The sequence below is a fragment of the Lepus europaeus genome, chromosome 10 (assembly GCF_033115175.1).
Source record: "Lepus europaeus isolate LE1 chromosome 10, mLepTim1.pri, whole genome shotgun sequence".
NCBI classification, from domain to species: domain Eukaryota; kingdom Metazoa; phylum Chordata; class Mammalia; order Lagomorpha; family Leporidae; genus Lepus; species Lepus europaeus.
Genome location: NC_084836.1, coordinates 96,584,692 through 96,610,882, shown reverse-complemented (window position 1 = coordinate 96,610,882; position 26,191 = coordinate 96,584,692). Strand labels below are relative to the sequence as shown.

The window sequence follows — 26,191 nt, the reverse complement described above, 5'->3', positions numbered from 1 at the left end:
TTTTCATGGTACACTTTATTTTTTCTATGAATCTATGTAATTCACCTAAAGTTTTAAATTTATGGCATAAATCTTTAACATTCTTTGTGATTTTTTTAAAGATTTATTTATTTTTTTACTTGAGAGTCAGAGTTACACAGAGAGAGGAGAGGCAGAGAGAGAGAGAGAGAGAGACAGACAGACAGACAGAGAGACAGAGAGACACACAGAGAGAGGGGGTCTTCCATCTGATGGTCCACTCCCCAATTCGCTGCAATGGCCGGAACTGTGATGATCCAAAGCCAGGAACCAGGAGCTTCCTCTTGGTCTCCCACACGGGTGCAGGGGCCCATGGACTTGGGCCATCCTCTACTGCTATCCCAGGCCATATAGCAGAGAGCTGGATTGGAAGTGAAGCAGCCGGGACTAGAACCAGCGCCCATATGGGATGCCGGCACTTCTGGCCAGGGCGTTAACCCGCTGTGCCACAGCGCCAACCCCTCTTTGTGATAGTAATGTTCTCCTTTTCATCTTAGATATAAGTAGTTTATGTTTCTTTTTCCCTGATAAGTTTTCTAAACATTTATCAATTTTATTAACCTTTCCCAAGAACCAGCTTTTGGTTTTGATGATTTTCTTTTTGTTTTTAACAAAGTGTGTAACCTTTTTTTTTTTTTTTTTTAAAGATTTTATTTATTTGACAGGTAGAGTTACAGACAGTGAGAGAGAGAGAGACAGAGAGAAAGGCCTTCCCTCCATTAGTTCACTCCCCAGATGGCCACAAAGGCCGGAGCTGCACCGATCCAAGCCAGGAGCTTCTTCCTGGTCTCTCACAGCAGAGAGCTGGGCTGGAACAGGAACAGCTGGGACTAGAACCGGCGCCCACATGGGACTCCAGGCCATAGGCAGGATTAATCTAGTGCGCCAAGGCGCCGGCCCCTTGAGGATTTTCTCTTATATATTTTTTTTCTATTTCACTGATTTCTGTGCTTAGCCATTTTAGTTCTCTCAAAAATTTTATTTGAAAATCAGACAGAGACAGAGATCTCCCATCTGCTGGTTCATTCATTCCCTAATGCCAGTTACAGTCAGGATGGGCTGGCTGAAGCCAGGAGCCTGGAAATCAATCAGGTCTCACACATGGGTGGCAGAGACCTGGTACTGGTGCCAACACCTCTCTCTCACAGGGCACGCTTAGCAGGAAGCTGGAATTGGAAGCAGAGTTAGGATATGAACCCAGGCCCTCTGGTATGGAATGTGGGCATCCTACGCAGTGTCTTAACTGCTGTGCCAAACAGCCACTCCAGCTTTTTCCATTTTTCTTTTCTTTTAGGTTTAATTGGCTTTTTAAAAGATTTTCTATTTATTTATTTATTTGCTCCATGAAAGGAAAGGTTTTTAGTCTCTTTTGCCTTACATGGATTTAAAATTACAAATTTATTAATCATGTATCTTGATTTATTAATCATGTAATTCAAATAATCTATAAATGCTAATTGGTTTTTGTCTACTTGTTTTACTTAAAGTATACAGTACATTTTCATATAAAGAAATAAACTCCATTAGAATTCATTAATGAGGGAGGCCTGATTTGTAACTTTGTTTTGTTCATTTGAAGAATCTTTTAATTGGATCTGTGTATTTTCCCACTGCAAAACTTGCTACTTCTAGCTATAGCATGGATCAATTAGTGCTTTTTCTTCAGTCTATGGCTCAAAATTCATCCCTTCTAGGAAGTTCTCCCTTAAATGAACTTTACCTTACTGATTACTTGATTACTCCTTTATTTGGAATCCCACTAATTATCTAATATTTTAGATTGCATTATTTTATTCTGTATTGCTAAATAAATATCTTAAGAAGTATCTGAGAGGGCATGATTAACAATACTGAATTGTGCTGGCGAAAATGGAAAAACCCATGGAGCTTATGGCCACTACAAATATGTAATCACAATTCTTTGCCCGACTTGCCACACTGCTCTCTAATCTATCTATCTATTCATGCTCAGTATCCTAAGCTTCTAGGAATTGGCTGTTTCAAATCCTTGTTACCCTATCTCCTCCTCCCCCAACATTTTCTACTCACAGAGAATCAAAGAAAGTTGTCAGAGATGTGAGCTCCCTCACCCCCAGCCCTACATACCTACATGAGTACTACTCTACAGACATCCTCACCGCCATCTTAGCTGGTAGTCACTGGTTGGGACTACTACTGATCTCCTAGTTACATGTTTTTTCTTAACCTCCATGATTTGTTCTTTCTTATAAATCCTTCATAACTGGCTCAATCTCCTTATATTTATAAAAATGACTAGGTCCCTATCTAAAATAAACAAAACAAAACCCAAACACCAGGGCTGGCACTGTGGTAGAGCAGGTAAAGCTTCTGCCTGCAGTGCTGGCACCCCATACGAACACCAGTTCATGCCCCACCTGCTCCACTTCTGATCCAACTCTCTGCCATGCATAGGAAAGTAGTAGAAGATGGCACAAGTGCTTGGGCCCCTGCAACCTCGTGGGAGACCCAGAAGAAGCTTCTGGCTCCTGATCAGTGCAGCTCTGGCCATTGGCGGCCAACTGGGAAGTGAACCAGTGGATGGAAGACCTCTCTCTCCCTCTCTGCCTCTCCTTCTCTTTCTGTGTAACTCTTTCAAATAAATAAATAAAATCTAAAAAAAAAACAACAAAAACAAACAAAAAAAACAAACACCAAAGTATTTGTTTCTTCAGCAGTTGCCTCTCCTCCACCCAAAGCTAATCTTTTCTCAGCCAAGGTTCTTAGAAGGTTATACTGTTTGTGTTCATTTTCACCCACTAGGCAGGCTTTGCCCCATTATAGTGTGCTTTCCATTATCCCTTTATCCATGCTACTGGAACTTATGGATGGATGTACACCTAATGGTCAAAGGTACTGGGAAGTTTTCAATTGGATCTCCTTGGGAGCAATTGACACAACTGACTTGATCCACTGAAACCCTATTTGTGGGGCATCTGTCATAATTTTCATCACATCTCTAGATACCTCTGGATATCTACAGTCTCTTTTATGGAGTCCTTTTTAAGTATCAATGTTCCCCTAGAATTCTGTCCTGGATTCATTTCATTTCACTATCCACATTTTCTCTAGGGGACATTCCTGGCTTCAGTTTTCAAGTATTATTACACTGACCTCTTATTTCCAGACCAGACTTGGCTTAAGTTTTAGATTATATATCCAACAGTCTACTAAACATCCTGACTGTTACACAGGAAACTCTGTCCCCACATATCTGAAATGGAATCTATCATCCTTCCACCCAAACTTGTCATGTATTTTCTATCTCTGTGAAGGGATTGCTATCTACCCAGCTGCCTAAGCTTGAGGTCAGGAAAAATTCTAATTTTCTTTTTTTGAAAGCAGGATAGGGGATAGGGAGGGATATCTTGCATCTACTGGTTTACTCCCATGTCTGTCATAGCCAGGAGGGTTGGGCCAGGTAGAAGCCAGGAGCCAGGAACTCAATCTGGTCTCCCATATGGGTGGCAGGGACCCAACTACTTGAGTCATCACCTGCTCCCTTCCAGAGTATGCATCAGTAAGCAGCTGGAATTGGAAATGGAGCTGAGACTTGAAGCCAAGCACTCCAGTGTAGGATCTGGGTATCCTGCAGCGTCTTTACTGCTGTGCCAAATCCCTCCCCCCCACTTCTTATTACTCAATCACCAATTTTATATTCATTGTCAAATATTTCTTACAATCATAACATTTTCTCTAGCTCTATTGCCATCTTGGTTTAGGATCTCATAATTACTAGTAGGCAACTCTAAAATTTCTATTTTTAGTTTTGTATACACTATATCATATATATGTCTACATATTTCAAAGTTATATGTAGTCCTGTAGTGTTAGTAACAAAGAATCAGCAGTCCTTTGTCCCTTTCCCCGGGGATAATTTCTCATCTCATTATTTTAGTATTTACTTCCATGTCTTTAACCAATTTGGTTGTGCTGCTACATTTTGATTTTTTTCTTGACTTTTTTTTTTTTTTAAAGATTTATCTTATTTGAAAGACAGAATTACAGAGGTAGAGACAGAGAGAGAGGTCTTCCATTAGCTGGTTCACTCCCCAAATGGCTGCAATGGCCAGAGCTGCGCCGATCTGAAGCCAGGAGCTTCTTCCGGGTCTCCCACGTGGGTGCAGGGGCCCAAAGACTTGGGCCATCTTCTATTGCTCTCCCAGGCCATAGCAGAGAGCTGGATAGGAAGTGGAGCAGCCGGGACTATAGCTGGCGCCCATATGGGATGCCAACGCCTCAGGCCAGGGCCTTAACCCACTGTGCCACAGTGCTGGCCCTTTCCTTGACTTCTTACTAGGAAAATCATTCATTCACCCAAAAATATTTTTCGAATGCTTTATCTTGTACCAGGTGTTGTTCTGCATATTTGAGAACATAGTAAAGAGAACAAATATCTATTTGGAGGAGACAAATACCAAATCTAAACTATTACACAACATTATAAAACAGGGTCTCTCCCAACATGGTAAGATGTCCTTTGTGTTCCAGTAGTGCAGGGCTGGGGAAAGTCTGGCCTATGGACTGTATAAGATATGTGAAATCACTTGGTCTGGCCCTGCCAAGGCAATCGTAAATGGGACTTGAAATTAAATAAATCTATAGCAGGCTAATTTTTAACTTAATTGTGTATGGCCTGCAAATGATGTTATAAATATCCAATGGCCCTTGGCAGAAAAAAGGTTTCCCACACTTGCTAAGTAGTGTCTTGTTCATAGCCCTGTCAGTCACAGATTTTATACTAAAATGTTGCGTAAGCTTGTGGCTGATCGTGGGTGTCTTATTTAGACCTAACTTGTGTTCTCCTATGGTTGACTTTGGCTGTGACTGGAGAAATCTCTCTGCATGAGAACATAGGAGCTTCCTGGGAAGGTGTGGGCTTGAGTAATTTTCTAGGAGCTAAATTCATGGATCTCCAGGACTAACTATAAGACTTTGTGCTGCAGCAGGTAAAGCCGCCGCCTGCAGTGCTGGCATTCCATATGGGCGGTTCAAGTTCTGGTTGCCCCACTTTGGATCCAGCTCTCTACTGTGGCCTGAGAAAGCAGTTGAAGATGGCCCAAGTCCTTGGGCCCCTGAATCTGCGAGGGAGACCCAGAAGAGGCTCCTGGCTTCAGATCGGCGAAGCTCCGGCTGCTGCGGTGTGAACCAGCAGATAGAAGATCTCTCTCTGCCTCTCCTCTGTGTAACTCTGACTTTCAAATAAATAAATAAATCTTAAAAAAAAAAAAAAATCAAGACTTGTCAAATCGGGCCTGGCATTGTGGCATGGCTGATTAAGCCGCCGCCAGTCACACTGGCATCCCATATGGGCACTGCTTCAAGTCTATGCTACTCCACTTTCAATCCAGATCTCTGCTAATGTGTCTGGGAAAGCAGTGGAAGATGGCCCAATTCCTTGGACCCCTATATCCACGTGGGAGAAAGGTAGAAGCTCCTGTCTCCTATCTGCTGGCTTCAGCCTGGCTCAGCCCTGGCTGTCGCAGCTGTTTAGGGAGTGCAGCAGTGGATGGAAGATCTCTTCCTCCCTGTCTCTCCCATTCTCTCTGTAACCCTGCCTTTCAAAGAAAGGTTAAAGGTAACAAAGTAGGATCAATAGAAAGGAAAGCTGAGATAATTAAAATTTTCAAAATATTCCTAATGACTAGTAAATAAAATTTAGAAACATTTAAACATTACTAGCTTTCTAAGTTAAACTTGATAAATGTTAGCAGATTCCCTTTTTTTTTTTTTTTTTTGCTTTGTTAGCTTGATTATAAAGAACGGATAAAATGGGGGCTGGTACTCTTGTGTAGTGGGTAAAGCCACCACCTGCAGTGCCAGCAGCCCATATGGGCACCAGTCGAGTCCCGGCTGCTCCACTTTTGATCCAGCTCTCTGTTATGGCCTGGGAAAGCAGTAGAAGATGGCCCAAGTCCTTGGGCCCCTGCCATTGTGTGGGAGACTTGGAAGAAACCCCTGGCTCTTGGCTTCGGATTGGCCCAACTCTGGCCGTTGCAGCCATTTGGGGAGTAAGCCACTGTATGGATGCAAGACTTATCTCCCTCTTTGGTTCTGCCTCTCTGTAACTCTGTCTTTCAAATAAATAAATAAATCTTAAAAAGGATAAAATGAGGTGCAATGATAATGTATAAAAACTGCTTATCATTTCTAAGTATCTCTTATTTGCTTAGTTACTAAATGGAATACAAGAAAGTAAAAGGGAGTTTCATAATTTATTTCTCAAAATATTTACAGAATTGGTATATTAATTGGTACATTAATGTTTTTCTTTTAAAAGTTAAAGGTCTACTAATTCTTTGACATAACAGAAACCATAATATGAGCCATCTATTTTAGAATATTTTGTATACTGTAAACCATAACCCTTCCTTATGAAGTTTCTTTAACATTTTATTATACTTTTGTATTGTTTTTGTCCCTGCCCTTTTAGTAATTTGGTTTTAAATTTTAAATCAACACATTTTTGAGTTAAACAACCATTTGTAGAGGTATTGCCAAAAAAAAATATCTGGTAGGTCTGAAAAAAAGACCTTTGAGGTTCTGTTTGTGCTATGGTTAATTTTGTAATTTTTTAAAAATCCTAAATATCTGTATTTAGCATTTAACTTGAAATTTTTAAAAATGCTAAAATATTTATATATTTATAAAACTAGAAACAAGTATTAGAAAAAGAACTTCTAGAAATACAGATTAAAATTTTTTTCTCCTGAATCCTATTATTAGCCTCAAGTATTTATTTCCCTGAGCAAAGGCATAAAATCATAAGCAGTCAACTTATCTATGAGCTATAAGGAGCTCTTATATTTTGTGACAATTTTCAGAGAAGACTTCCCATGAAGAATGCAAAATCATTTGCCAGAATATCAGAAACTGCACACTAAATTCAGTTGACTTTGATTATCAGTTAGTGAATGCCCCCAAACACTGGTGGTAATGAATTATTGTTGAAAGATACAATATTTATCTTAATCATAATCATATATTGTACAAACACTAAAAACTATTAGATATTGAGCTGCTTAATAAAATTCAATTTCCTACTCTTACTCTATAAAGCTCTTTGAACACCACCATATAAAACTTTTATAGTCTCAGTTTTGGCTTTGAAAATTATTTAAAAACCTAAGTAAAAATGCTTGCTTGAATAATTATGAGTCAGTAAATTTTTACTGGCCAAATCTATTACTCCCTCAATTGGGGTATACCCCTCAACACTGAAATATTTAGTGTTTTATCACCTGAACTCCAGACTAACGTGACAACAAATAGAAGCTTAAAATCTTTTGAGATGGCCGGTGCCGTGGCTTAACAGGCTAATCCTCCGCCTTGCGGCGCTGGCACACCGGGTTCTAGTCCCGGTTAGGGCGTCAGATTCTATCCCGGTTGCCCCTCTTCCAGGCCAGCTCTCTGCTGTGGCCAAGGAGTGCAGTGGAGGATGGCCCAAGTGCTTGGGCCCTGCACCCCACGGGAGACCAGGATAGGCACCTGGCTCCTGGCTTCGGATCAGCACGATGCGCCGGCCACAGCGGCCATTGGAGGGTGAACCAATGGCAAAAAGGAAGACCTTTCTCTCTGTCTCTCTCTCTCTCTCACTATCCACTCTGCCTGTCAAAAAAATAAAAAAAATAAAAAAATAAATAAATAAAAATCTTTTGAGATCACAAGAAGCTTTTAAGGGTTGGCCCTTGTCATGGACATTGTTTTCTGATCCTTAATGACTTTTGCTAACAATGATGCAATATCCTACTGAAAAACAATTTTAAAATCTCTATGAAAGTAGGTTAAGTCTTGAGGACAATGACATAAGTGTATTCAGACCAGGTGCTAATATGGTGGAAAAACAAATGAGAACAATTTTCTCTTATAGAGTAAAACATCTAATCAGCAGACAGGGCTGAAGAATGTATAAAGGTGTTTTACTGATTACTAACTTATACTATTAAAATATTAAACCCCTTAATTTCTAAAAATTTGCCGATTATCATACTTCTACTTTTGCTTTTTAAATCTGAGGGCAAGAATTTGATTTACTATTGATTAATGCATCAAGAAGTAACACAGAATGAAAATCGATTACCTAATCAAGTAGCAACAGAAGAGTAAACTAAGGATGAAGACAAATATAGCAGTGCCAAAAACCACAATATATATGTTGAGAGGCAGATTCTGGAATCCAATATTAGGCATTCTGAAGTTGTAATGTGGGAAATCCGAGCTCATGGATGAACTGTGGGAGAAGCAAAGAATGGAAAAGAATTAGGTATAAAGACTAAGAATCAAGATAGCATTACCTTTGTACATACATAGAGGCAAAACTTTCCTAAGCTCAACCCCATTTGAAATAAATATGATAGACCAAAATGTTACTATTCTTGCCATTCATTCATTTATCATACCAAATATTCTGAGTGCTTACTACATGCCTGGCACTATTCCAGAGACTAGAGATCCAACATAAGGAGCTCTGCAAGTTGCATTCATAGCATCTCACTGAAATAATACAAGTAATCAATAAACATGAAAATGTGAAATTTCAAAGATGTAAAATAAGGTCTTGAGATTTTTCAAATTCTCCTTTAACTCGATAACTCAACCTTTAAAGTAGCAATATTATAAAACATAAATGTATGTCTAGCAATGAAATAACCCAAGTTTTCTGTAAATTGTAGTGTCAAGAGAAATAGGTATATGGGAAAAATTAAGTAGAATATAACTGTATATAAAGCGTTCCAATTTTATAAATTTATAAATACATATATGGGAGTATAAGTATATGTGTATGGCAGAAAAAAGCCTGGAAGCCAACATTTCGAAAGGTTAACACTGGCTTGTGGTTTGCTAGTCATTTTGATTTTCTTTCTGTAGACCCTTTTATTGTTAGGTCTTGTTCTAAGAATTTTACTGGTATTATTTATTTAATCCTCACAATCAAACTTCTATGGTAGGTACCATAGTTTCTTCCATTTTACAGATAAGGAAACCAGGGCCTAGTGAGTGTCAGTCACACAGCCATTACTGACCAAAGATGTACCCAAGCCAGGATCCTCTCTGACTCCAAGCTAGTGCTCTCAGCCTGTGTACTCTACTGCCTTTTTTGTCTTACTTTCGTAATCAGAAAAATGTTGTCTAAACATTAACAAAAGGACTATTTCTGTCAATTTGCTTGGAAATACTTCCTGATCTCTACACAGTTAAAATTCCATGAACAGGGTTTTCCCCCTTCTTTAGGTGAAGAGGAATAGTGTTAATACCTTTTCATCACAGCTTTCCTTGTCATTTTGATTCCTAACAAAATAAAGAGCTCTTGCCAGGCCTGTTTATTAAGTCCAAATAATGATAAGTGAATTATAACTATGACTACTGCCAAAATCAAAATAAAAACCCTACACCCCAAACTTCTACTTTATGTACAGTAAGTTAAAATGTGCCCATGGATCTTTAGTGTTCTTCTTGGTTCCAAAGAGATTATATTTACATGCTGGTGCCACTGAGATGCTGACCTTCTGTATCTGAAATTTAGGTCTTATTGTTACTTTCATTTCTGGTCTCTAATAATTTACAGCAGGAAGTCAATGGCTGACAAGAACAACTTCATCCCACTGAAACTCTCCTCTCAGAAAGGCCAAACATAAATAACGGGTAATATTTAGTTTTGAGTCTCTGGATATTTGGGAATTTGGTTTAGTTAGAGCAAGTGCTTTTACTCCAATATATAATTTCATTTTCCCCATATTCAGATCTTCTTAGGAGTGAGAGAAGGATGTACCTAAGCACTTTCCCAAATATACAAAGCACATGTACTGCAAAGCTGTAAGAAAATTACAGCTGTATAAAATTTATACAGCCGTATAATATTTTTAAAAATATTTATTTATTTGAAAGTCAGAGTTACAGAGATAGTGGGGGAGACAGAGAGAGATCTTCCATCTGCTGATTCACTCCCTAGATGGCTCCAACAGCCAGAGCTGGGCCAGGCCAAAGCCAGGAACCAGGAGCTTCCTGCGGGTGTCCCATATGGGTGGCAGGGACCCAAACATTTGGGCCATCTTCTGCTGCTTTTCCCAGGCCACCAGCAGGGAGCTGGATTGGAAGTGTATCAGCTGGGCCACAAACTGATGCCTATATGTGACGCCAGCATTGCAGGTGGTGGCTTTAGCTGGTATACCACAACGCTGGCCCCGAAAACTTAGCTAACTTCATGCTGCTGACAGGGCCTCACTTGGTGACCCTTGTTAGAGTCAAGACCTAGATGGCTGTCCTTCAGTCCTTAAGAAATGTCTATCATCAGACCAAATGGGCTTGGTAGGGTATCTTTCACCTTAGGAAACAAGAAATTAAACATATGTACTGAGCAGGCTGATGTGGAGAAACTGGTGCAGCGGAAAAAAGTGACAGGTCTGCAGTCAGCAAATCTGAATGCTTGTTCCCAGGATATCACTAGTAAATGTCAGTACTTGGCCCATTTACACCTCAATTTTCTCCTCTTTTAAATGGGGTAATACCTATTCTGTTAACTTCAAGGAATTCCTAGAAACATAAAATGAAACAATAGAAATCAAAGCATTTGAAAACTTAAGGATTATGATAAAAATATTAACAGTACACATGTACTGTACATTGGAGGGTGAACCAATGGCAAAAAGGAAGACCTTTCTCTCTGTCTCTCTCTCTCTCACTATCCACTCTGCCTGTCAAAAAAAAAAAAAAGAAGAAGAAGAGGAACAGCCAGGACCAGAACTGGAGCCCGCATGGATGCTGGTGCCTCAGGCCAGGGCTTTAACCCACTGCACCACAACGCCGGCCCCTATATCTCAGTTTTTAAAAAAAGATTAGCAATGCCTACAGTAGTTTTTCCCCAAATTTTCTTAGCTATTTACAGCAGACACATATATGGGTTTTTGTTAATGGTTTGTGAATTATAAATTGTAAAATATAGTAAGTATAATTACTGACATTTCCTTTTCTAAACATTTTTGAAGCAGAAGTAGAAAGCTGACTATTGGAAACCAGATGATGATGTGATATTATCCTGGGAACAAGAACTGATCAGATAGTGCGGCTGAGAAACAAAACACGGCTGCATTGCTTGTGGCTGTGGAGTACTGTAGTAATCTCAGTTCCTGTTGGGGCCAAGAGTTCATGTAATCTGTCCCTCTTACAACTTCTTTTTTTTTTTTTTTTTTTTTTGACAGGCAGAGTGGACAGTGAGAGAGAGACAGAGAGAAAGGTCTTCCTTTTGCCGTTGGTTCACCCTCCAATGGCCGCCGCGGTAGCGCGCTGCGGCCGGCGCACCGCGCTGTTCCGATGGCAGGAGCCAGGTGCTTATCCTGGTCTCCCATGGGGTGCAGAGCCCAAACACTTGGGCCATCCTCCACTGCACTCCCTGGCCACAGCAGAGAGCTGGCCTGGAAGAGGGGCAACCGGGATAGGATCGGTGCCCCGACCGGGACTAGAACCCGGTGTGCCGGCGCCGCAAGGCGGAGGATTAGCCTGTTGAGCCACGGCGCCGGCCCTCTTACAACTTCTTGGTTAGAAATCCTATTGCAGATAAAATACTCAGATTTTCTTGTCTTTTTTTTGTTTGTTTGTTTGTTTTTAAATAAGCAGAGTAGGTATATTGAAATTTAGGCTGAGACTAGAGATTTCAGGAACTATGAATTACCTCTGGGGGAGGGGAGGTTTTCATGTGAATGAAGTTGGAAATGCCAAGATCTTACAGCACCATAAGCTGCATGTCTTCACTTGCACAAGGAACAATTACTAAATAACTTATGTTTGTAAGATTTTGATAACAAAGAATGTTTCTTACTATGTTGAATATGTAACTCTTCTTTAAAAATTTTATTTTAAAAGAATAGTCATCCTGCAAAGATATAATAAAAACTAATGTATCACTATACCAGGATTGCATCTACTAGACTGTTTTGGGCCAACACATCAATTGTAGCTAAACCATTCCATTTGCCAAAATAAAAGGGGAAAATTCTGAAATGTATTCTGTATCAGTATATTCTCTACCAACCCCTACCTCTCTGGTAATGGGGATTAATTCTGAGGCCCTGCCAGATAGTGAGGTCTAATGAGGGTCTCAGTATTCAGCCCTTCAGGAGCACCGCGACAGGTGTTTCTTCCCTCTGAAAAGAGTGCTGCCTCTAGTGCTCTGTGTCTGTGTATCTGTTCAGAATCCTACAAGAGTCCTTTGTGGTACACTCACTGCAAGGGCCCCTGCAGGGCAACATTCTCACATACTGCGCAGTCTCACTATATTGATGTATGTCTTTGGTCACTTCCTGGGGGTCAGGTTGGCAGAGCACTTGGCAGGAGGATTAGCCATGCTTGAGAAAGGATGTCCTGAGAGGTGGGTGCTTGGTCAGTTAGTGTCCTCTTCAGAGACTTGATCTTTGAGGTTTCTTTTATGTTGTTGCTTTCATTTAATTTCATTCCTAGACTAGAACCTGGTGTGCCAGTGCCGCAAGGCAGAGGATTAGCCTGTTAAGCCACGGCGCCGGCTAGGCTGCTCCTCTTCTGATCCAGCTCTCTGCTATGGCCTGGGATAGCAGTGGAAGATGGCCCAAGGCCTTGGGCCCCTGTGCCCACGTGGGAGACCTGGAGGAGGTTCCTGGCTTCTGGCTTTGGATTGGTGTGGCTCCGGCCGTTGTGGCCATGTGGGGAGTGAACCAACGCATGGAAGACCTCTCTCTCTCTGTCTCTACCTCTCTCTGTAACTCTTTCAAATAAATAAAATAAATCTTAAAAAAAACCAGATATAATTTACATTTAAAAATACACCCATATTAGTAAGTGTACAGGCTAAGAGTCTGAACAAAAGAATACAATCATGTTTACACCACTCTAATCAAGAAATAAGACAATGGGGCTGGCACAGTGGCATAGCAGGTAAAGCCGCAGCCTGCACTGCCGGCAGCCCATATGGGCACCAGTTCGAGTCCTGGCTGCTCCACTTCCAATACAGCTCTCTGCTATGGCTAGGGAGAGCAGAAGATGGCCCAGGTCACTCTGTACTAACAGTATTCACATCTGTTGGTAGAAAACATTGTTATAAACTAATGCACTCATAAGATGATCAACATCTGGGGAATTGTTTAAACATTCTTCTTCATTTCTTGTGTTTCTTTTTTTTTAATCTCTATTTAAAAAATGTTTTTTGTGGCCAGCGCTGCAGCTCAATAGGCTAATCCTCTGCCTGCGGCGCCGGCACACCGGGTTCTAGTCCCATTCAGGGCGCCGGATTCTGTCCCAGTCGCTCTTCTTCCAGTCCAGCTCTCTGTTATGGCCCGGGAGGGCAGTGGAGGATGGCCCAAGTGCTTGGGCCCTGCACCCCACGGGAGACCAGAAGAAGCACCTGGCTCCTGACTTCAGATCAGCATGGTGCGCTGGCCACAGTGTGCCGGCTGCAGCGGCCTTTGGGGGGTGAACCAATGGAAAAGGAGACCTTTCTCTCTGCCTCTCACTGTCCACTCTGCCTGTCAAAAATAAATAAATAAATAAATAAAATAAAATAAATTTTTTTTCCTCAAATATATCCTGAGAATTCTCATCAACTCATCCTCCATTTTTGTACCTTTGGTGTTATTTTCCTGTTAGAATTTTTCTCTTTATGTTCTCAATTCTTGGTCCAACTTCTCTGGAGTACCCTTCAGATTTCTTAAAACAATACTTCCACTCTCCTTAAATAAGAAGTGTGATGCTGTCTGCATATGCAGGGTCTTCCAAAAGTTCATGGAAAATGTGTATTATGAAAAAACTGGCCAGCGCCATGGCTTAACAGGCTAATCCTCCACCTTGCAGCGCTGGCACACCGGGTTCTAGTCCTGGTTGGGGCGCCGGATTCTATCCTGGTTGCCCCTTTTCCAGGCCAGTTCTCTGCTATGGCCTGGGAGGGCAGTGGAGGATGGCCCAAGTCCTTGGGCCCTGCACCCGCATGGGAGACCAGGAGAAGCACCTGGCTCCTGGCTTCGGATCAGCGAGATGGGCCGGCCGCAGCGGCCATTGGAGGGTGAACCAACGGCAAAAAGGAAGACCTTTCTCTCTGTCTCTCTCTCACTATCCACTCTGCCTGTCAAAAAAAAAAAAAATTATGAAAAAACTATGTATAGATTTAAAATTGTTCACCAAAAAAACACATACCTTTTAATTGTTTTCCATGAACTTTTTTTTTTTTTTGACAGAGTGGACAGTGAGAGAGAGAGAGAGACAGAGAGAAAGGTCTTCCTTTTCCGTTGGTTCACCCCCCAAAGGCCGCTGCAGCCGGCACGCTGCAACTGGAGCACCATGCTGATCTGAAGCCAGGAGCCAGGTGCTTCTCCTGGTCTCCCACGTGGGTGCAGGGCCCAAGCACTTGGGCCATCCTCCACTGCCCTCCCGGGCCACAGCAGAGAGCTGGACTGGAAGAGGAGCAACCAGGACTAGAACCCAGAGCCCATATGGGATGCTGGCACTGCAGGCGGAGGATTAACAAAAGTGAGCCATAGCGCCAGCCTGCAGTCTGTATATTATTGTGCCTTTTTAATCTGCATTTTCTACATCTTTTAAGTTGACATATTACTCTAGGAGGGAGGGAGTGAAAAGACCACACACCAAGAAACAGTCCTGACAAGGCAGCTTTCTCTCTCTCCCTATTGAAAGCATCTACTGGGATAGGCTGTTGGTTACATCTGCATCAATCACACCGAATCGCATCAGTCCAGCTCAGCAAGGCACTGAGTACAAGCTGCTGTGCGAAGAAATAGAAAGGAGAGTGGTCTGGCATGGCAATATTGCTCATGTCAGAATTCTGGCTAGAACTGAGTTTTTCCCAGTTAAAAAACAAAATAAAAACAAATGAGAGGGAGAGCGGGAGAGCGGGAGAGAGGGTGGGGAGGGGGGAATGAACATGAATGAGAATTCTAGGATCTTTTACATGGTCAACCCATGGGTTAAACAGGCTTTTGAGGGGCTGGCGCTGTGGCACAGTGGGTAAAGCTGCCGCCTGAAGTGCCAGCATCCCATATGGACGCAGGTTCAAGTCCTGGCTGCTCCACTTCCGATACAGCTCTCTGCTATGGCCTCGGAAAGCAGAAGACGACCGAAGTCCTTGGGCCCCTGAACCTGCATGGGAGACCCGGAAAAAGCTCCTGGCTCCAGACTGGCCCAGCTCCAGCTGTTGCAACCATTTGGGGAGTGAACCAGCGAATGAAAGACACCTACCTCTCTCTCCCTCCCTCCCTCTCTGTAACTCTGCCTTTCAAATAAATTAATTAATTAAAAAATAAAGCTAAAAAAATAAATAGGCTTTTGAGGCCAGTCCTAGGTTAAGTACAGGAACTTAAACTACCCTTTTAAAATTCGGTGTATGGACAGGTGCTGTGGCTCACTTGGCTAACCCTCCACCTGTGGTGCCAGCACCCCCAGTTCTAGTCCCAGTTGGGGCACTGAATTCTGTCCCGGTTGCTCCTCTTTCAGTCCAGCTCTCTGCTGTGGCACGGAAAGGCAGTGGAGGATGGCCCAAGTGCTCGGGCCCTGCACCCACATGGGAAACCAGGAGGAAGCACCTGGCTCCTGGCTTTGGATGGGCGCAGCGTGCTGGCTGCAGTGCACCAGCCATAGCGGCCATTTGTAGGGAGAACCAATGGAAAAGGAAGACCTTTCTCTCTCTCTCTAACTCCGTCTATCAAAAGAAAAATAAAATAAAATTTGGTGTACAAAGAGGGAGATACTCTGGGTGTCCAAAAGCAAACATGAGAAACATACAGTTGGAACTGGGCATATTAACATTTTTGGAGACTTCTTAATGTCCAACTTATTTTTAAAGGTTTTACCCTGAACATCACTCATCACCAGGAAAATGCAATTCAAAACCATAATGATATAATAGGATGGCTATTATCAAAATGACAAGCAAGACTGTGGAGCAAGAAGAATTCTTTGTATAATTTTATTTGAAAAGCAGAGCAGGGGAAGGGAGAGAGGGAGTCAGAGGGAAAGAGGGATGAGGGAGAGGGATGAGGAATTGGAAATGATCTTCTATCCACTGGGTCACTTCTCAAGAATCCATAGCTGCCAGTGCTGGGCCTGGCCAAAGGCAGGAGCCTGGATTTCAGTCTGAGTTTCCAATATGGGTGGCAGGAACCCAAGCATTTGAACCATCATTCCCCAGGGTTCACATTAGCAGGAAGCTGGAATCAGAAGTAGAGCTGGGATACAACCCGAGCACTGGAAAATGGGTTGTAGGTGTCCTAAGCAGCATCTTAACCACAGATATTTTTAGTGTGCCATTTTCTTTTTGAATTTAAAAATATTTTTTTTCTTAAATTTTATTAAGAAAACTGTAGGGCCGGCACTGGGGCATAGTGGGTAAAGCTGGCATGCTACAGTGCCGGCAACCCATATGGATGCCAGTTCGAGTCCTGGCTGCTCCACTTCTGATCCAGCTCTGCTGCTATGGCTTGGGAAAGCAGTGGAGGACGGCCCAAGTGCTTGGACCCCTGCATCCACATGGGAGACCTGGAGACAGCTCCTGGCTCCTGTCTTTGGATGGGTGTTGCTCAGGCTGTTATGGCTACCTGGGGAGTGAACCAGCGGATGGAAGACCTCTGCCTCTCTGTAATTCTGCCTTTCAAATAAATAAAGTAAATCTTAAAAAAAAAAAAACCTGTAGATTCATAGGTAGCTATACTATATAATACATCAAGAGATTCCTTGTATACTTTGCCCATATCCCACAGTGGTAATAATTTATCATATAATATCACATCTATATATTAGTTGTAAATAAAACATCATATCACAACATAAACAGGGTATGGACTGATACATACCACCAATCCTATTCAGATTTCTCCACTTGTATTAATTTGTTGTGTTTAAATTACCTACCAAGACTCCAGATATGAACAGTTCCAACACTGTAAGGATTTCTTTTGTGATCAGACACACTTCTGCTCTTCACCTTTACTTCCATCTTAACCTTAGTAATCAATGTCTAGGAACAACCAGTCTATTTCCAAAAATGCTATCATTTCCAAAATGGTAAATGAAATCATCAAATATATAGCTTTTTGGAATTTTGGTTTTTTCACTCACATAATTCTTTAGAGATTAATCCAAGTTGTTATGTGTATCAATGATTTGTTCCTAACAGAGCTGATCAAACCCTCCCTTCTGATAAAAAAGAGATCTGCCACACCCAACTTAGGTGTCACTATGGATACTTGCACTTTGCAGCTCTGACCAGAGCTCCCTGGCCACACTCAACACACATCTCTGGGTATTCAGTGAAAGAGCACACACTCCACACTAAGCCACACAGGCATGGTCCAAAGATAAAAGTCCTCAGGGAAAAAACAAAAAACCAACAAGTAGCTCCACAAATGCCTAAAAATAAACACAGAAATTCAAGAAACAGAATAAGGAAGACAACATGATGCCCCAAAGGAACACAACAATACTTCAATATTACAAAGTGAAGATGAAGATATTGATAAAATGCCAGAAATGGAAATCAAAAAATTATAGGATTACTCGAAGCAATCAGAAGCAAATTCACAAATTAAAGAAATCCATAGATAACATGAATGAAAATTTTTCCCCTGAAATTGAGATTTTAAAGAGGAATCAAGGGCCTGGTGCTGTGGTATAGAGGGCAAAGCCACCACCCAGTATCCCAGACGCTGGCTAGGGTCCCGGCTGCCTCACTTCTGATCCAGCTCCCTGCTATGCACTGGAAAGCAGTGAAGGATGGCCCTCTGCACTCACCTGGAAGAAGCCACCCTGCTAGGACAGTGTCTGAAAAGGCCGAGCAGAAAGCTGGGCAGTAATGAGCTCCCATCTGCAGCAGAGAATACATGTGGATCCTGACGTCCACCCTTCCCAAGTAATTAAGTGACTACATCCCGCCCCTCTGGGGTGGCGACAGAGGGGATCTGGTGGAGAATAAGAATTTTACTAGCAACCAGCAACAAGAAGCATTCCAAACCCTCTCACTCAACAAGGCATCAATGAAAGCCTTGTGGAGGGCTCCCATCTCCGTCCAGTAATAACAAGGAGCTCCCCCACCCCACTCCTCATGTCAACAGAGGCTTAGTGAGGTTCCCAGACTTCTACCCTCATTTCGCATTAATGAGGCAGTACTAGACCTCCATCTCTTCCACTGTCTGAATGGTATCAAAGTCAGCTAGCACTGAATGTTTAAGTAAAACCTAGGGTCTTATAATGCAATGCACAAAATGTCCAAGTTTCAACTGAAGATGATTTATCATACCAAGAATTAAGATGACCACAAATTGAATGAAAAAGGACAATCACAGATGCCAACACTGATGACAAAAATATAAGCATTATCTGACAGACTTTGAAGCACCATAAAAATGTTTCAACAAGCAATTATGAATATGCTTGAAGTGGAAACAAAGTCTCATCAGGAGAAAGAACAAAATGGAAATTGTAGAACTGAAAAACACAATAATTACCGGGTTCTAGTCCCGGTTGGGGCGCCAGATTCTATCCCGGTTGCCCCTCTTCCAGGCCAGCTCTCTGCTATGGCCCGGGAAGGCAGTGGAGGATGGCCCAAGTCCTTGGGCCCTGCACCTGCATGGGAGACCAGGAGAAGCATCTGGCTCCTGGCTTCAGATCAGCGCGATGCGCTGGCCACAGTGCACAGGCCGCAGTGGCCATTGGAGTGTGAACCAATGGCAAAAAGGAAGACCTTTCTCTCTGTCTCTCTCTCTGTCTCACTATCCACTCTGCCTGTCAAAAACAAAAAACAAACAAACAAACAAAAAAAAACCCACAATAATTGAAAGAACTCGGTGGAAGGGCTCAACAGCAAAAAGCTGAAGAAAAGCGTCAGTGAATTAGAGGAAAGCATCAGTGAACTAGAAGACAGAATAACAGAAACTACTCAGTATGAGTAACAGAAAATAGACTTAAGGAAAAATAACAGCATCAGGGACATGTGAGGGTATAATACAAAAATTCACATTCATGTCATTAAATTTCCATAAGAGGAGTAAAAGGGAAGAATGAAAAAGTACTCAAAGGAAAAAAAAAAATGTTCAGGGGCAGGCATTTAGCCTAGCAGTTAAACTTGACTGTGTCGCCTATTAGAGTACCTGGGTTTGATTCCTGGCTTCTGGCTCCTGACTAGCTTTTTGTCTATGCAGACCTTGGAAGGCAGCAGTAATGGGTTCCTGCCACCCATGTGGCAGACTTGGATTGCAGTTCTGGCTCCAGGCCTAGCTGTAGCATGCATCTGGGGAGTGATTCAGTGCATGTGAGCATGATCTCTCTCACTTTTTCAAATAAATCACAACTTTTAGGGACCAGCATTGTGGCATAGCAGTAAAGCTGCTGCCTGCAGGGCTGGCATCCCACATGGGTGCCAGCTCATGTCCTGGCTGCTCCACTTCTCTGATCCAGCTCCCTGCTAATGTCCTGGGAAAAGCAGCAGCAGAAGGCCGAAGTGTCTGGGCCCTTGACACTCACATAGGGGACCTGGAAGAAGCTCCTGGCTTCCAGCTTCATACTGGCTCAGACCACTGTGGCCATCTGGGGAGTGAACCAGCAGCTAAACGATGTCTCTCCCTCTCTCTCCCTCTGTAGCTCTTTCAAAAAAGATCTTAAAAAAAAAAAACTTTTAAAATTTATTTATTGTATTTTCATCTACTTGAAAAGTAGAGACAGAGTGAGTGAGATACATTCTCCATCCACTGGAGAATGAGAGACCTAGATCAAGTTGACTTTGGTGTGGCCCAGCCCTGGCAGCTTCTGAGGGGTAAACCAATAGATGGAAACTCTCACACAAAACACAACACAACACTCCTATATCAAGAGCCTACAAAAACAAAACAAGAGGCCTGCCTTGTGGCACAGTGGGTTAAGTTGCTGCTTGTGATGCTAGCATCCCATTTTGGAGTGCCAGTTTGAATCCCGGATGCTCTACTTCCAATCCATATTCCTACTAATTTGCCTGGGAAGGCAGAAAGCAGATGATGGCCCAAGTGTTTGGGCCCCTTCCATGCATGTGGGAAACACAACTGGAGTTTCTGGCTCCTGGCTTTGGGTTGGCATAGCCCTGGCTATGTGGCCAGCAGATAGAAGATAGATCAATCTCTCTCTCTGTCTCTGTCTCTCTCTCTCTAATGCTCTGCCTTTCAAATAAGACAATAAAATTAAAAAAAAAAAAGACCAAGTAGAGGAAATAATAAACAGAAATTAATGAAATTGAAAACAGGGAAAAAATAGAGAAAAATCCATGAAGCAAAAAGCTGAGCTTATTTTTTTTTTTAAAATCAACATTGTCAAACCTCTAGGAAGAGTGTAATAAATACATACATACATACATTCATTTTTGGCTTGGCCCAGTCCCAGCTGTCATGGACATGTGGGGAGTGAACTAGTGCATGATGGAAGACCTCTGTCTTCCAAGTGAAAAATAAAATAAAATTACCAATATCAAGAATTAAACAGGAGATATTACAGACTCTGCATGCATAAAAAGGATAATAAGGGTATACACACATATACAGACATGCTATTTGAAATTTTATTTATTTGTATTTATCTGAAAGGCTGAGACATACAGACAGAGATTTCCTGTTCATTGGTTCACTCCCCAAATGCTTGCAACATCCAGGGCTGGGCTAGGTTGAAATCAGGAGCCCGAAACCTAACTGGGGTCTCCCATGTGGGTGGGACCCAGGTACTTAAAGCCATTACCTGCTGCCTATCAGGGTGTGCATTAGCAGAAGGCAGAATTGGGCGCAGAGCCAGTACTTGAACCTAGGCACTATACTATGGGATGTGGGCATCCCAAGCAGCATCTTAACAGTTATGCCACGTGCCTGACCCAGATATAAATTTAACAGTGTAACCAAAATAGAACAATTTCTCAAAAAACGCAAACTGCCACAACTCATCCAACATAAAACAGACCATTTGGATAGCTCAGTAGCTACTGAAGAAATCTGAATTCATAATTTAAAAAAGAAAGCTCAAGATCAAACGATTTTACCAGAGAATTCTACCAAATATTTAAAAAATTAATGCCAATTCTTTTTTTAAATAAAGATTTATTTATTTATTTGAGAGACAGAGAGAGAGAGACTGTCTTCCATCTACTAGTTCACTCCCCAGATGGCCGCAGCAGCCAGCGCTGCGACAATCCAAAGTCAGGAGCTTCTTCCGGGTCTCCCACATGGGCCCAGGGGCCCAAGGACTTGGGCCATCCTCCACTGCTTTCCCAGGCCACAGCAGAGAGCTGGACTGGAAGTAGAGCAGCCGGGATTCAAACTGGTACCCATATGGGATGCTGGTGCTGCAGACCGGGGCTTTAACCTGCTGTGCCACAGTGCTGGTCCCAATGCCAATTCTTGATAATCTTTTAGAGAAAATAGAAGAGCACATTTACTGATTCATTCTATTATTACCCTGGTAGCAAAACCAGAAAAAGATTAGTAGTTGGGTACCTGACAGACACATGGTAGACCTGGATTGAGTTCTTGGCCCTTGGCTTTGCCTTGCCCCTTCCACTATAGGCATCTGAGGAGTAAATAGGTAGACAGGAGCACTCCCTGTATGTCTGTACCTCTTTCTCCTTCTCAAAAAAACAAAAAACAAAAACAACAGCATTTAACAAATATAGATAAAAAATTCTATTTATTGATTTACTTATTTTGAAAGTCAGAATTATAGAGAGAAAGATGGAGAGATAGAGATCTTCCACCTGCTGGTTTACTCTCTAAACAGCTGAAACAGCTAGGGTTGGGCCATGCCAAAGCCAGGAGCTTCACCCTGGTTTCCCACATGGTGGCAGGGGCCCAAACACTTGGACCATCTTTCCCTGTTTTTTCTCAGGCCATTAGCAGGGAGCTGAATGCAAAGTGGAGCAGCCAGGACATAAACTGGTGCCCATGTAGTGGTGGCTTTCCCTCACTACACAATGCCAGCCTCAGATAAAAAATTCTTAAAAAAATATTAATGGGGCCAATGCTGTGGTGTAGTTGACTAAGCCTCTGCCTGTGGCGCTGGCAACCCATATGGGCACCATTTGTGTCCTCTCCTGATCCAGCTCCAGGCTGATGCCTGGGAAAGCAGTGGGAGATAGCCTAAGTCCTTGGGCCCTGCATCCACGTGGGAGACCTGAAAGAAGCTCCTGGCTTTGGATCGGCCTAGCCTCAGTCATTGCAGCCATCTGGGGAGTGAACTAGCAGATGAAAGACTTCTCTAACTAGGTCTGTCAAAGAAATAAATAAAAAATCTTTTAAAAAAATTAGCAAGTAGAATTCAGCAAGATATAAGCAGAACTTTACATCATGACCACTGGGGTTTATTCCAAAGATGCAAGGCTGGTTCAATATTCAAATATCAATGCAATCTGTCATAGCCAATGACTAAGAAGAAAAATCACACAATCCTACTGAGACATAAAAAACATTTAGGGGCCGGCGCCGTGGCTCAACAGGCTAATCCTCCGCCTTGCGGCGCCGGCACACCGGGTTCTAGTCCCGGTCGGGGCACCGATCCTGTCCCCGTTGCCCCCCTTTCAGGCCAGCTCTCTGCTGTGGCCAAGGAGTGCAGTGGAGGATGGCCCAAGTGTTTGGGCTCTGCACCCCATGGGAGACCAGGAGAAGCACCTGGCTCCTGCCATCGGAACAGCGCGGTGCGCCGGCCGCAGCGCGCTACCGCGGCGGCCATTAGAGGGTGAACCAATGGCAAAAAGGAAGACCTTTCTCTCTGTCTCTCTCTCTCTCTCTCACTGTCCACTCTGCCTGTCAAAAATAAAAAATAAAATAAAAAAAAAACATTTAGGAAAATTTGAAATCCATTCATGATCAAAAACTCCCAGAAATATAGAAATAGAAGAGAACTTCCCCAACTGATAAAAAGCATCTGTAAAAAACAAATAAGCCGGCGCCGTGGCTCAATAGGCTAATCCTCTGCCTGCAGCGCCACACACCGGCTTCTAGTCCCGGTTGGGATGCCGGATCCTGTCCCGGATGCCCCTCTTCCAGGCCAGCTCTCTGTTGTGGCCCGGGAGTGCAGTGGAGGATGGCCCAAGTGCTTGGGCCCTGCACCCCATGGGAGACCAGGAGAAGCACCTGGCTTCTGGCTTCGGATCAGTGTGGTGCACCGGCCACAGCATGCCAGCCACGGCAGCCATTGGAGGTTGAACCAACGGCAAAGGAAGACCTTTCTCTCTCTCTCTCACTGTCCACTCTGCCTGTCAAACAAACAAACAAACAAACAAAAATAAAACCAAATCAGACAACTATAGAAACTATACTGCTAACATTGCTCTTAATGGTGAAAGAAATACTTCCTTAAGACCAGGAACAAGGCAGGGTATCTACTCTCATCAATCCCACTCAACATAATTTATGCTGGAAGTTCTAGCCAGTGCAATATGGTTAGAAAGGGAATAAAAGGCATAAATATCAGAAAAGAAGAAATTAAATTGCCCCTATCTGCTATAGCATTGTCTATAGCAAAGAATCCACAAAAATATTTCTAGAGTAAGTGAGTTTAGCAAAGTTGCAATTCAAAAGGTAAACATAAAATCAATTTTATTTCTACAAAGTAGTAATGAACACCTGAATGTTGAATTTAATAATTTAATGACATTTATAACTATTCCAAAAAATTGCAAAAGAGTAAGTCTAACAAGATATATACAAGACTTAGAAGCTGAAAGCTACTATAATTCTTATCCAAAGCCTACTGTATTAGTTGTTTTCTGTTGCTATCACAAAATTCCCAAGAATGGGTACTTTATAAGGAAAAAGGTTTATTTAGCTCATTTGGGAGGCTGAAAGTCTAAGATTGAGTGGGTGAATCTATTCAGCCTCTGGTGAGGGCCCCCTAAGCTCATCACAATATGGCAGAGAAAAGGAAAGGAAACCAGCCAGATGCAAAACAGTGGTCTTGCTTTATTACAACCCATTCTTGTGAGCCTTCCAAGAGTAGTGCTCACAAGGACTTAATTAACTTGTACTAAATCCCATTCAAGCCATAGCATCCAGTAAGACTGTTTTGGAGATAAAGGTAAGTTTACAAAATTTAGATGAAAGAAAGGCAAGGAACTAAATCAGCTTAAACAAGTTTGAAAAAAGAAGAAAAAAGGAAAGGAATTAGTCTATCTAATTTAAGAACTTATCATAGCAGCATGAATCAAGACTGCGTGGAGGGGCCGGCGCTGTGGCGCAGGGGGTTAAAGCCCTGGCCTGAGGCGCCGGCATCCCATACGGGTGCTGGTTCTAGTCCCAGCTGCTTATCTTCTGATCCAGCTCTCTACTATGGCCTGGGAGAGCAGTGGAAGATGGCCTAAATCCTTGGGTCCCTGCACCTGCTTGGAAGACCAGGAAGAAGCTCCTTGCTCCTGGCTTCAGATCTGTGCAACTCCAGCCGTTGCAGCCATCTGGGGAGTGAACCAGCAGATGGAAGATCCCTCTCTGTCCCTACCTCTCTCTGTAACTCTTTCTGATAAATAAATCTTTTTTTTTTTTTTTTTTTTTTTTTTTGTAGGCAGAGTTAGACAGTGAGAGAGAGACATAGAGAAAAGTCTTCCTTCTGTTGGCTTACCCCCCAAATGGCTGCTATGGTTGGTATGCTACGGCTGGCGTGCCGCGCCGATACCTAGAACCCGAGGTGCTAGCGCTGCAGGCGGAGTATTAGCCTAGTGAGCGGCGGCGCCGGCCTAAAATAAATCTTAAAAAAAAAAAAAAAAGGCCAGCGCTGTGGCTCAACAGGCTAATCCTCCACCTTGTGGCGCCGGCACACTGGGTTCTAGTCCCGGTTGGGGCGCCGGATTCTATCCCGGTTGCCCCTCTTCCAGTCCAGCTCTCTGCTATGGCCCGGGAAGGCAGTGGAGGGCAGCCCAAGTCCTTGGGCCCTGCACCCGCATGGGTGACCAGGAGGAAGCACCTGGCTCCTGGCTTCGGATCAGCAAGATGTGCCGGCCGCAGCGGCCATTGGAGGGTGAACCAACGGCAAAAAGGAAGACCTTTCTCTCTGTCTCTCTCTCTCTCACTATCCACTCTGTCTGTCAAAAAAAAAAAAAAAAAAAAAAGGCTGTGTGGAATTAGTAAAATGATTGACACATAGGTCAGTGAAACAGAATAGAGAACCCAGAAACAAATGTACACAAATAACATCTACATGATTTTTGATAAATATGCAAAATCAATTCAATAGAGAAAGGAAAGTATTTTCAATAATTTTTGCTTGAGCAATTGGACACCCATTGATTAAAAAAAACAACCTTGATTTTCACACACATACACATACACACACACCTCAAAATGAATCATGGACTTAAATACGAAATGCAGAACTGTAATATGGTTGGGTAAAACACAGGAAAAATTACTCAGGATCTAGGGTTAAGCAAAGGGTTCCAGACTTGATGCCAAAAGCAATGAAAAAACATCTTTGCCTTATGAATGACTCTGTTAAGCTACAAACTGGGAGAATATAATTGTATACCACATTCCTGAAAAAAAAGGCTAATATCTAAACTCAAAATGCAACAATAAAAACAATAAAATATGGGTTGGATTGTGTCCTCAAAGATACAGCAAAGTCATCATCCCCAGTATCTCAAAATTTAACTTTATTCAGAAATAGTTGTTGCATATGTAATTAGTTACGGTATAATCAACAAGTTAAAAGTCACAGAGTAAGGTAGACCTTACAGCATGATTTGGTGTCCTTACGAGAAGAGAAGAGACACAGATATGTGATGGAAGAAGCAAAGTGCTTCAGCGACAAGCTGAGGAACATCAAAGATCACTGGTAGCCAGCAGGAACTAGGAGAGAGGCGTTAGATCCTCACACAGAGCACCCAGGAGCCCATTCTGCTAACATTTTAATTTCAGACTTCAGAACCCCAGAACTGAGACAAATTTTCTGTTGTTTTAAGCTACCAGTTTTATGGTACTTTGTTACAGCAGTCCTAGGAAAATAATAAACAATTCAATTGGAAAATGGGCAAGAAACATTTCATCAAAGAGGGTCTATAGGTGATAAAAAGCACATGGAAATATGTTCAAAATTGGAGTAGGTGTTGTGGCACAGCAGGTTAAGCTGCTACCTGGGATGCCTGCATCCCATACTGGAGTGCCGGTTTCTACTTCCAATTCATTTCTCCGCTAATGTG

At 42.6% G+C, this 26,191-nt stretch overlaps 1 protein-coding gene across 2 annotated transcripts in view; it reads right to left on the bottom strand.

Annotated features, from left to right (window-relative positions):
* RNF24 (ring finger protein 24) overlaps nucleotides 1–26,191 on the bottom strand; it is a 95,944-nt gene that overhangs the window by 27,465 nt on the left and 42,288 nt on the right. For both annotated transcript variants that reach the window (XM_062203914.1, XM_062203915.1), the window contains exon 2: nucleotides 8,117–8,266. In XM_062203914.1, coding sequence (XP_062059898.1) covers nucleotides 8,117–8,259 — 143 coding nt within the window. In that variant the 5' untranslated portion in view covers nucleotides 8,260–8,266. The remainder of the gene's footprint in view (nucleotides 1–8,116; nucleotides 8,267–26,191) is intronic.